Below are 12,774 nucleotides of genomic sequence, written 5' to 3' on the forward strand. Positions count from 1 at the left end.
TAGAATACTCACAGACATTACTGACCAGTTCTGACTGTTGAACCATAAAGGAGGTACGAGAGCACCACAGTTGTTGTGGCACAACTTGCAAATAGCAAGGAAGCATTGGGCCAGGGTATCAATCTCTTCCTGTAGCAAAATGTCCTGACCCCAGGGTTGAACAGCTACTCATATATGAACTTACGAAGACTTAGAATTTATTATTTCCTGAAAAAAAAATACTGTAATTATAGCTGTTATAGCAAGTGTATGAAGTACAATCCTAAGCAGTTGGGAAGAGTAGAGAGGCTGTTGTTACTTGTGTTTATGAAGCAGCAGTGGAAAGGAGGATTTACACAATGGGCTTAGCTCCACAGAGGAACTCTAAGGGCTGTACATCTACCCCGTATTCCCCCCAAACACGGACAGGTAACGGGTCCCCAGCTACTTGGGGCAGACTGCAGGGAGAGATTTCTGCACATTGCTCTGAGGTTTTTGCTGTGAAATACGGCATGAACGTGTAAAGCACAGCTGTGTAGGGACAGGGAAGATGTCTGCAGCTGACTGTGTGTCTTTGCAGCCGCTGAAGATGCACTGCAGGAGCTGCGCGCTGGTCACCAGCTCCGGGCAGCTCCTGGGGAGCCGGCAGGGCCGCAGGATCGACGAGAGCGAGTGCGTGATCCGCATGAACGACGCGCCCACGCGCGGCTACGGCAACGACGTGGGCAACAAAACCAGCCTGCGAGTCATCGCGCACTCCAGCATCCAGAGGATCCTCCGCAACCGCAACGAACTCTTAAACATGAGCCACGGGGCTGTGTTCATCTTCTGGGGCCCGAGCAGCTACATGAGGAGGGATGGCAAAGGCTTGGTGTACAATAACCTGCAGCTGATGAACCAGATACTGCCTCAGTTAAAAGTGTATATGATTTCTCGCCACAAGATGCTTCAGTTTGATGACCTTTTTAAACGGGAGACTGGAAAAGACAGGTGAGAACTTACATGGGTACATCTAGGGGATGTCACAGAGTAGTAAAATAATGCAGTTTATATATACCAATTTCAGATCTGCTCAGAGGGACAATCCTGCCCATTAAATCCTCTGCCTCGTGAGTTGTAATGTGGCATGACATGCCAAATAACATCACTGATAACATAAGTAAAAAATACGCATCAAAATTATTTGTATGCACTGCCTCATCAGCCTAGAATACCAGAGTCTGCATGTAATGTTTATGGAGTCAAGGAGGCAGGAACTGTTTACATCTCACTTTGGGGTAATATACATTAAAGTTTTTTTCACTGACTCTGAAAAATTAGAATGGATAGGTTATGTTTTCTTATAGAGGAAATGCCACCATTCAGTGAATTATAATAGCTGTTTATTGAATTTAAGCATTTTTGGAACATTGCAGCTGTAAAGCTTCTTGTAAAACAAATAAACATTAGTCATACATTAGGTGCTTCAGAACAGTTCATCTTACATTTGCAACTGGAAAATGGAAAGTTATTATGATAGTTACATCTTTATGAGACTGCTTATGAGACTTGTAGGCTGATCTTCAAATCAAATTTGTAGTAAGTGACCCACTGCAGTACTTGAGTATTTTCACATATAATATTGAAAATGGGCATTCAAACTAAAGACTTCCCAGAACGAAAGACATTTATTTTTAATGAAGTTCTGGTTTTTTACTTATTAAATATGCTGCTGTAAAAAATGGCACAGGGTCCCCACTTAGATACAAATGAAGAGGTAGGTTTATTGTGCAGTAACTCACAGTCAGATGTTCTACCTTACAAATGCAAAACACTCACACCAAAGCTTGAACAGGGATCGATCCTGTCATGGACTCGAGCACAGATCTCATTTTCTGGGCTACATGAGAAAGGCAGAACCAGTGTAAGAGGAAACTGTTGTACCCTCTTAGCTGAAGGCAATGTTTGCTTGGCATTTGCTGCCTTTATCACACCCCACATGGTTTGCTCGCAGAACTCTGTTCAGTTATAGTGATCTGAGTTTGTGGCTGACTCGGGCTCAAACCAGAGCACAGAGTAACTTGGTCAGTTTTGTAACATTAAAGGTTCTTCTCTTCATCTTCCAACTGGTGTATTTAGGTCTCTGCCAGAACAAGAAGGAAGGATAACAAGGGGAGATAGCCTGCCAGTTGTGATGTGTTTGTCTTTTCCAGAGGAAAGCAAAGTGAGAGGTGAATTAAGCATTTGAGCCCTTCAAGAAATGTGCAGAGGGTTATCTGTGTGCTCAGTATTTACAAAGGCATGAAAGTCAACAAAGCTGTAACTGCACTGTAACCTGGCCACCATGAGCCCCAGGGGGAGGCCCTGGACACAAGGAATGCGCACTGCCACCTCCTTTCCTATGGACTATGCTTTTGGTGATCACATGCTGTTCCCAGTTCTGAGGAACAGCTTCCCTTCCTGCTTCACTCTCAGAACTTCTGTTCTGCCATGGGGAGCCAGGGTCCCCTTCCTTCCCTGACACTGCCAGGATCCTGTTCTTTTTTTGACACATGCTGTGCAATTTCAGGCAAGCTGCTCTTTCTGGTTCTGCATCACCCATCCAGAGCCAGAGGCCTGTAGTGAATGTGATGAAAGCATTTCTTTTTCTGCACAGGCACCAGGCTCACGTCCTGAAATATTCTCAAGGCATTTGAGCCATTAATGACATTGTAACAAGTTTAGAGTGAACTCAGTCATGGGCACCCGGAACTCTCAGAGTGAATCAAGGGCACTCAGATGCCAACAAAAGTCAGCCTGAGGAACAGGCCCTGTTGATTCTAATAAACTGCAGGCTCTGCTCTGAATGAACCACTCCTTTAGAGGGCACAGACAGCATACTTGAAGGGCTAAGAAGATTAAAACAGGAGATGAAAATAAATGAATAAGCTGCACAGAAGAAAGGGAAAATGAAAAGAAACATGGATAGGAAATAATTTGTAAGGGAAAAACTTCAGGTACCTGTGGGGGCAGGAGCAGAACATTGTATAGCCCAGAATGCTGCTGTTCCCCATGGGATTTCTGCTGAGCTCTTGACATTAGTGCCTACAAAAAAATAAAGGAGGGAGAGAGAAGCATGACTGCAAGGTTGCAAGAATCAGACTATTAATTTCCATCTTGAAAATGATGAGAAGAAAGGTAATTGGATGATTGTGCTTTTTGGAAAAAATTATTTTGAAATTAAGAAAAACCTTCAGAAAACGTTGCCAGTTAAATAGCATGGTGAAAGACAAAGGCTGCAGAGCAATATATTTGGCATTATAAAGTAACTGTACTTGAAAATAACTTTATAATTGAATAAGGGTACATTAAGAAAATACGATTCAGAACCAATATTATAGTAATTAGATAAAAGCAGCATAAATTAAATAACTGCAGGAAGAGTATTTCCAAAGAGATTATAAATGAGATTCTGGTGGAGCAGAAAGGCCTTTAATTGTAATTTAGTGTGCACTACAGAATTATCAGCACAGTGTTTTAGTTCATCATATAAAAGAATATCTGATAATTTCCCCTAATAAGCACATGACAGTTCTTCATATTCTCTCATTACTGCTGATTAGTTATAAAAATAGTATTCTTTTGTTGGACTCTTGCTCAGATCTTTTAGGAAATGCAAGACACTGTAACCCTGTTTCTGTGTTGCTGTCCTACAGACATGGTATTTAAAGAGGGCAGAGTGGTACTTGAAGGAATTTTTGAATCTTTATTTGAATTTTCAGCTTCTAAGCCAGTTTAGTTATATTCAGTTGTTTTCCTGTTTTTGGAGAACACTAAATGACAGCCTAAGTGTGTGTAAGCAGAAAGAAAGCTAACCTAGAAAATAAAGCAGAGAGCCTAGCTGGGTGTCCTGCCCTGTGCAAAGCTTTGGTCGTGTCTGGCTGCAACTGCTCCCTTGGTTTTGGAATGTAAGTGTTGGGCACCTGGAACAGTGGACTTGTGCAAGCTCCAAAGCACTCTTAGCCTGAACATATTCCTGAATTATCTAGTGATTCAGAGCTCAGAAACTCTCAGGTGGCAGAGAAGCAAAATTTTAGGCTTTTCCCTACCATTCTTTTTCCTAATAATTTTGAGCCAAAAATTCTCACTGTTTTATATTTTTGCTGTGCCTGAAGGCCTCCACTGAGCTTATGACCCAGCTCTGACATTGTGACAAACTGCACCACCCCCTCCAAGCTTCAGTGCACAGTCAGAAAATAACTAAGGCCCCATAATTAGAAATAATGAGATGCTTATAACGTGTCATTCTCCAAATGCTAGCTTAGCTTGAAAGTCTGTGTGTCAGGAGCAGTAAAAACGTGTGTTTTGGGAGTTTAAAAGTTACCAGGTGATCCACTAAGGACAGGACAAATTACCTGGGCTCCTCAGCATCCTCCAGGCATATTTAGTCAAAGAATTCCCTTATGTTTGGAAGTGTCTTTTAAGCAGCTGGCACACACACCACCGCTTTTTTTTCCCCTTGTAGTAGTCTGATTCCCTGAGGAAATGGGAAACCTTGGTACAAGGCATTCCTCAATCTGACAGTGCTCAAAACATCTCCTCCTACTGCCCTGTAGGTGACCTACTTGGAACCAGCTTGTTTAGCATTTGCTTGGAAGCTGTGTGGTGGCTCCTGTCAGCTGAATTAGATGTTAGTGATTGTTGGCACTTGCTTGCAGTGGCTTTCGTGGCCTCAGGTCCCTGCTTCCAAGAGTGTTCCACATCCTGCTATCACTGGGTAAACTGTAAAACATGGCCTTGGAACTTGGGCCAGGTCCTGGGATTCCCTGGTGACTTCTCTGAAGAGAACCTCATGTTTTCTGCTGTGCTTTTTTGGGGGGCTGTGACTTTCACAGGTATCTGACAGATACAGGTGTGGGGGAATGGGATTAATGTAGGTCCTACATTAATATATTCAGGTAGAGTGCCCAGGCCTTCCCAGAGCCTGCACTTGCTCCCCTGGTGCCTCAGCTTTAGTAGGAGATGAAGGGAGAGCCTGTCACTGTGACAGGCTGTCAGCAGGGATCTGAGGACTCTTTAGGCTGCAGATAACACAAGCCTCAACTTCTTCCTGTGGGACTTTCCTAGCTGGGTGAGGAGCCATTAGCGAGAATTCCTGTCTTATTCTTTAATAGCATTTGAAAGGACACCTTTGAGTGAACCTTTGCAGATAAGAACCTGTGATACAGCAAAATTTAAACACAACTTTTAAATCCCTTACATCAGTGAGTAGTTACAGGCTGGTGTCTCCTACTTTGCCTAATTAATACTGGGATCAGTTGAGCTTCTTTTAAAGCCATGTCCCAGCCTGCAGTGAAGGCAGGAGAGGTGCTGCCTTAAGGGCTCCCTGCCAGCGCTGTCATTCCCATTGTCAGGCTCCCCTCGGGCAGGGATGGCATCTGGGGTGGTTCCTAGGATGAAGAGTTCCCAGGCTGGGAGCTTCTAGAAACCAAGTCAAAAGATCAGCTAAATATTAATGTTGCTGTGCCTAAAATTATTTACAGCAAGGAAAGTTCCTGCCCAGATTACTCCACTGACAGGAGGCACCAGAAAAATCATTAAAAGATGGATGAGCAAAGGAGTCTTGGTTGCCCAGTTTTCAAAGCCTTTTACAAGAATGAAGAAAATGCCGAGAAATGGCTTCAGAATGAATGAATGAATAAATAAATAAATAAATAAATCTCGAGAATTATTTGCCAGCTTAGAACTTAATTATGTTTTTGCTTTCAGGAAGATATCCAACACTTGGCTTAGCACGGGCTGGTTCACAATGACTATCGCATTAGAGCTCTGTGACAGGATAAATGTTTATGGCATGGTGCCACCGGATTTCTGCAGGTAGGATTTATTTTAGAACCATTATTAACCAACAAAGTTAATGTTACAGATAAATATCTGAATCTTTTAATCTTTTTCCTCTGAAACAAGTCTTCAGTCCTCTTAAAGCAATTAATGAGATGTCCCATGATCTCATTCTGAAAACAACAAACAGCATTTAATTATGTTATATAAAATATTTTAAAAATTTGTTTGTACTGTGGGAGAATTAATCCATCTTGTTGCTTTCTTTTAGTCTCTGAATATTTATCAGCTAAAAGTAATGCAATAATTGGCATGAAATTAATCTGAAGAAAGAAGTACGGGAAAACATTACTTTTAATTTGTTTTTTGAGTTCCCCCCAAATTAATAGAGGAACAGTGTTTTCTCAGTGACTAGTTTCTAAATTGAACTTTCTGTGCAACTCAAATTAACATTATTGTACCTCTGTCACATGAATGCCATTCCTGCAGCTTCCTAAATGGTGCCCAGGAAACCTGTCCCGTGAATTTGGCCCCAGAGAATCAGTCCTGTGATCCTGTTTTGGGCGTGGCAGGGGCAGGTCACAGGAGGCAGAGGCAGCACAACTGTGCCACTGGAAGCTGCTGTACAAAAAACAGCCTGTGCCCTTTTCCAGCTCCCTTCTGCCTCCAGCCATGCTCAGGACCCAGACTGCAGCTCGTGGTTAAGCTTTTCCCACTGTGGATCAGTGACACAGGGAGAGGCTTCAGAACTTCCAGTGCTAGACCAAAATTACATTAGCCACAAGATACCAGTATGAACACAGACAAATTTGCGTTACATCAGCAATCTTGATGCTGACATGTCTCACCTGCCCACCCAGCAGTAGCCCAGCACTGAGTGGTTCCTGCCCACAGCTGGTGCTGATCCCATTTGTCCTGCTGGGTAACCCAGGAAGAGCTGGAGCCAGTCTGGAACGAGGCCTCAGTGCAGCATTTCATCACCTGCTCACAAACCCCTCTCACCAAGAAGTACTTGCTTCAATTTTCCATTGCAAATGTCATGATCTGTCTCAAGTCTGGTTCATTGGGTAATTCCAGATGCCTTTCAGGGGCAGGGAGGGCAAGGCTGCAGTGCTGGGTCAGTCTCCAAGAATGGGACTGCTTTGACTTTCCTCTGAGCACTTACAAGGATTGTTCAGGAATCTGCATTTGTCTTGGGCACATTGTAGAAATCCCTGAAGAAATCACAACATAAAATGTCAACACTAAACTCCACTTTGTGAGAATTTCTACAAATTATAACAAAATACTGATGATAAATGCTGTGATGTACTGCCAGACTTCATCATGAATTCTCCAAGGAAAATTGCAAACTAGATCAGATATGCCAGACAACAACTACCTTCCCCAGCACAGCATCTCGTTCCTCTGTCATCTCAGTTGGCCAACACATACTACTTCAGTTTCTGTAAGTGGCTTTCTGTCTTACTCCAGAAGTGGCTGTATTCCCATGGCACATGGAAATAATTCTTAAACTGATTATCTAAAAATACAGAAGACAGCATTTTACTGCAAAATAATATGTAATCCTGACTTTTCAGACAAAGTCAGAATAGTTTAGATACATATTTGTAAAAGCCAGCTAAACCCAAACAAACTGTTTTGAGAGAAACTAAAAATGTCACTGAGAGCATATGAAAAGCTTTCATAGAATCAATACACTGAAATCAAGTGGACTTAAATTATAACACAAGAAAGGCTGTAGAGCAGTCCTGTCAGTGAAAGATGTAATTGTTCTTACAGCCTGCATAAAAAACTCTTAACGTAAAGGTACACACACCTGGTTGTAAAAAGGGAAAAGGTCATTTCTTAATCAAAGTAATATGAAATGTCTACTTCAGCTTGATCCCCCAGGGGATGAAGGGGAAAACTCTAGTTGCCATGCCTGGAAGAAGCTGTCCATGAAGATCTGTGAAAGGAGTTTCTTGCCATAAATATAGTTAACTTTCTTAGCTGGCTCTTCACCGAGAAGTTAAACCAGTGCTTTCTTTCAAAGATATAAGACAACAGAACAGAATAGCAGAAAGAAATATTCTGTAATTGTAAGCCATATTTCCTGGTTTTCAGTCAGGCAGAATAAGAATCTACTATTAAAATAAAAAAAATCAAAACAAAAAGTCCCAACAAAACAACTGAAATGTGTGTGTGTGGGTATCCTACTTGCTGTGCAACTAATCATTAAGATTGAAAAAAACCACCAAGAAATCTTATTTCTGTTCAGAATTAGTATCACCAAATTTATAACTTCAGCAGATAGATACCCATTCATTTTTAAGTATTAATTTGTGGAATAAGTAATGAGTGTGGTGATCACTGTCATGGAACTAAATTAGTGTCACATTTGTAACGTGAAGGACACCTCAAAGGTACCAAGAATCTCATGCTGTTGATTCTGCTACAAATTATTAGCTTAAGATCATTAACCAGATTGCTTTGCACGCGTGCAGGAAAAATAGTTAGTGAAGGAGTCTGGAGCAGAGACTAAAAGATTTGTCCCTATTACTTGCAACAAGGTGTTTTAGATTCATTTCTATTTACTTTCACTGGACACTGAGTTTCATAGCCGAACTGGACTTGGTATCCTAATTATTATAAATTTCTAGTACTTTACAGCACAGCTATAAGTTATTTCAAGCCCCTTTGCTTGCTACAGATTTATGCTGTAGTAAGGGTTGATGGCTTGATATTGCTCTCATGCTGTCTTGTGCATTCTGTAATAAGATGAAAGCTTGTGCTTCCATGCACATTGCAAACATTTCTGAATGTTGCAGTGTGCACACCCCTCACTCTTTTGTCCCAAGACAGACAAGCCATCTTGCTGTATTTTTTCCAGTGCCCAGGGATCCAGTCCAAGCCTTTCCAGATGGGAAGCACTTCCCTCTCAGAACTCCCTTTGGCAGCCCTGCATGCACAGCACTCACTCCTCAACTGGGACATGCTGGATTCTCCTCTTGCCTCCCTTCAGCAGCAGCCTGCAAGTGGTGCCCAGATACCACAACAGTTCCTGAAGGCACTGCAGGGCTGCTGCTTCCCTTTGTGGGTGCTCAGCAGCTGGGCTGGGAAGGACAAAACAAGCCTTAGTGAGTTTGTAAGAATTCCAGCCCCGTCTGTGGCATTATGGACAGCAGGGACAGAAAGGCTGGTTCCCTGCAGGTCTCAGGGTACTCCTGTACATAAGGAAAACTCAGGAGGTTAGTGAGATGAACCCTCTTTAACTCTTCTCCTCTTCATGGGCCTTATGGAACTCCCAGAAACTTCAAACTTAATTCTGAGCCTTATTTTAACTAATATGAATAATTTTCGTTCCAGTTATTGAACCAGATAATTTTCCTGTAAGAATCCTCATTTGACTGCCAGGTCATTTTTCACGATAATTCACCTGAAAATTGGTATTTGAAATACTTTAGTGTTTTCTTACCTCTCTCTCTCTCTCCACTTTCAGTTCTTTTAAATCAAATGCAAAGCAGCAGTTGTTGCTGGTTACATTTCCTGGAGCTTATGAGAAGCTGTAAGCTGTATGTGAGCTACTCCTGCTCTTTGGTCCATATGTCTCATCTCATTAGCTTAATAACAAAATGCATACATGGTTTGGAAGACAGGACTAATTATGGAGGTCAGGGAAAGGAGATCCTGGGAATAGAAGGCAAAAGATTATCTAGAAATCTTCATGGTCCTGGCACACCACCTTGCTCATCACTCAACATATAAATGACACTTTACTCACACATCAAAATATGAATTATTTTACTAAGTGTGTCAGTACCTATAGTTTTAGAGGGTTGATTTAGTATGGCTCTTCATTTCTAAGGAAAGAGGCTGACCAGAATGTGGTATGGGGTGGCCTGGTTTCCCTTCCTTTTTTCTTTTGTGTTGTACCTCCAGCTTTTGCTGTAGGTGGATACCATATGTGGGAAAATGTGCACTCAAGTGGCAAACAGTAGCTGACTGAGAGGGGTACAGGCACTTCCACGGGTGCTGTGCTGGCAGGAAGCACAGGATATCTTAGAGAGGAACTTCCAGAGATTCCTCCCAGCTGTGCTATTAATATGCATGCAGAGTCTGACAAAATACTGATTAATGTCCAGTATCAGTCAGTGATAAAACAGCATCTGTTTTAATGTTAATAAATGAGGTGGCAAGCAATTTCCTTATAGAAATTACTCATGCATTTCATTTGCTGATGACACAAGCTAATTGCAGAGTTAGAAGATAACACGGCACAGTTAATTTGGGTTATGGTGTACTCAAGCCAGAATTCAAATCCAAAGCTTACCAGCATGCAATCTGGGGGAATCCAGAACTCCCATAAAATGAGAAGGTCCTCTATTATGTAAATTCCCCTCAGAGTTCCAAATCTAAAAGACAGCTTTTGGAATTCAGCTTTAAAACCTCAGTCAGCTGCAGAATAGTCCTAGAGAGGTCTGTAGCCAGCAGCCCCCATTCCTGCCCTGATCTCAGCCCCAGCTCAGCCAGCAGAGCTGCACACAAGGCCTGAGCCCCACAGGCTGCCTGCACTGAGCTCCTGCCTCACTCACCTGCCCGGCCCTGTGCACCAGGTTGTTCCTGGTGGCATGGTGCACAGGATGCAGTGACCTGGTACAGCCTGCCAGGAGCTAAGGACATCCACTTAGGACACACTGGTGTGCAATGTGGAATCCCTGGCTTCAAAACCACCTTGCCTGGAGGGACCTGCAGCATGAGAGGTCACTTTGCCCGTTAACTGGGGCTGCATTTTTCCCAAGTCTGTTGGACATATGATGTCAACTTTACTAATCCTGACTTTAAAGCAGTAAATTTATACCAAGCAATTCAGGTTGAGGACCTAAGAATAAAATCCAGCTTTAGTGCAAGAAGGAGGAGCAGTCTGAATGAGAGGCAGAGGCCTATTTGTTTAGTAGTTCTTAACAAAAACACATCACATGACAATGTATCCTATTAGATTTATAGTAACCATACAAATTATTCATTTAAGCAACAATAAGAGGTCCAATGTATCAAAAAAGTGAAAAATTAATTTAAGATTGAGTTCTAATAGTTGTAGTTTAGAAATAATAAATTTCTACATGAAGGGCAGCTTTAGATTACAAATACATTTTCTGTAGGTGAGGTGATGAAGGATTTTGTTTCACTCTTATGTATTCCAGTGAGAATATATTTAATAAGTTTAGAATCCATCTTATTCTAGAAATGTAATTTTATTGTTGTTCTGGTCTTGTAAGATTGATCACCATGTTGTGTTACAAGGAAGGCAGACTGATCGAATTAAAACGTTAATCTGAGGCACAAATGGAAAGCAGCAGCAATATCATACATTACTCTGCATATACAATATGGATAATGGCAAAATAAGAAAAATTAGAAAATTGCGTAGGTGACAGAATTACACAGTAAAAATAATGACCAGCACAGACTACTGACAGATTGTGGATGCATTCAATTGAAAGTGACCTTAAATATTAGCTCTTCAAAATGAAAATAATCAACTGTATATTAGAGCTGACAGCCCTGAGTCTGTATCAGATTTCTTGCTCTGTGCTGGGGTCCTGTTCAGCTCAGACTATAACACAGAGCAGCTCCAAGGCTTCACTAAATGCTGATATTGGAAAATTTTCTGCCCCAGCAAAACAGCTGGTAGCAATCAGGGAGAGAGGAATACAATTGGGTAATTCTGTCTGGGACAGCTTGCTCTCTTAGTATTTATGACACAGAGAGAGTGAGTTCCTGTCAGTGCAAAATGCCTGTGCCCTAAGTAAAAAGCCATCATGGGTACAGGTAGAGATTAAAACAAAAGGAGAATGAATTGCTCTGGCTTATTATAATGCAGATGTGCCATTTACAGAATGTTACATGGAAACACTGAGGTCAGAACTGCTAAAATGAACTTTATCCTAAGTATCTAATTGGTGTTTGGCATATCCAGTGTGTCACCACGAGTCACTCATCTCCCACTGGGAAATGTGAATGGGTTCACAAGGTCAGATGGATACTATGTGTGAACTGGTTTAATTTTTAGCTTAGATACATGAAAGCTGCTGTTGTAAAATAAAGAACTCATTCGTGCATCAGATGTTTGATTAAAATGCCAGCACCAGCAGCCTGTAGCACTGACCTGGCGTGCAGACGCTCGCTGAAGCTGTGCTCTCAGAACCTCGCGCAGCATGCTGGGAACGCTCAGCTGAGCTGACGTGACACAGATAACCACCTCCGTCTGTCATCTTCTCTTTCTTCCCAGTTCAGGAAATACCTCTGTGAGACCTTTAACAAATCACAATCTAGATTTAAATCTCTTTTAAGCAGTTTACTTCAAATTTCGTAGTAGTAACACAGCCCTGCAGCACTCTCCCTTGTTTCTGAGCTACTGCTGTCCTTCATTTAGCTGAGAGGAAGAGGATTAAAGGAGAGCAAAAGAAAAAGCAAAGAAAACACCTTTGCCCCATTCTGATGTATTAGATATGCAAGAAAAAACAGCTACATAGTTTAACTGGGAGAAAAAATGGATTTGAGCCCATCAGTTCATTAAAGATAGCATCTTTTCAATCAACAAGAAAGAACATCTTGGGCTTCCATCTATTTTCTTTTTTCCACAGGGATCCTAATCATCTTTCAGTACCTTATCACTACTACGAGCCTCTGGGCCCAGACGAGTGCACAATGTACATTTCCCACGAGCGGGGCCGCAAGGGCAGCCACCACCGCTTCCTCACCGAGAAGCGCGTCTTCGAGAACTGGGCTCGGACATTCGACATCCACTTCTTCCAGCCCGACTGGGAGCCACAGCCGCTCCCTGGAGCCCAGCCCGAGGCCAGCCCGCTGGCCTGAGGCACGGACACACGGACACACAAACCCAGCCACGGCACCTCCCGCAGCAGCAGCCTCTGGGGCTTTGGGCCAGCACAGCAGCCTGAGGAGAAGGGTCCCAGGGTGTGCAGCTGGCACCCGCAGCAGCAGGCAGGAACG

The 12,774-nt window shown here is 42.5% G+C and overlaps 1 protein-coding gene across 4 annotated transcripts in view; it reads left to right on the plus strand.

Annotated features, from left to right (window-relative positions):
• Positions 1 to 12,774, plus strand: part of ST6GALNAC5 (ST6 N-acetylgalactosaminide alpha-2,6-sialyltransferase 5) — a 113,796-nt gene extending 101,022 nt beyond the window's left edge. For 3 of the 4 annotated variants that reach the window (XM_030953486.1, XM_030953484.1, XM_030953485.1), the window contains exons 3-5: positions 560 to 969; positions 5,707 to 5,814; positions 12,405 to 12,774. In XM_030953486.1, coding sequence (XP_030809346.1) covers positions 560 to 969; positions 5,707 to 5,814; positions 12,405 to 12,636 — 750 coding nt within the window. In that variant the 3' untranslated portion in view covers positions 12,637 to 12,774. The remainder of the gene's footprint in view (positions 1 to 559; positions 970 to 5,706; positions 5,815 to 12,404) is intronic. The other variant, XM_030953487.1, reaches the window with a different exon arrangement.

This window comes from Camarhynchus parvulus, chromosome 8 (assembly GCF_901933205.1).
Source record: "Camarhynchus parvulus chromosome 8, STF_HiC, whole genome shotgun sequence".
NCBI lineage: Eukaryota > Metazoa > Chordata > Aves > Passeriformes > Thraupidae > Camarhynchus > Camarhynchus parvulus.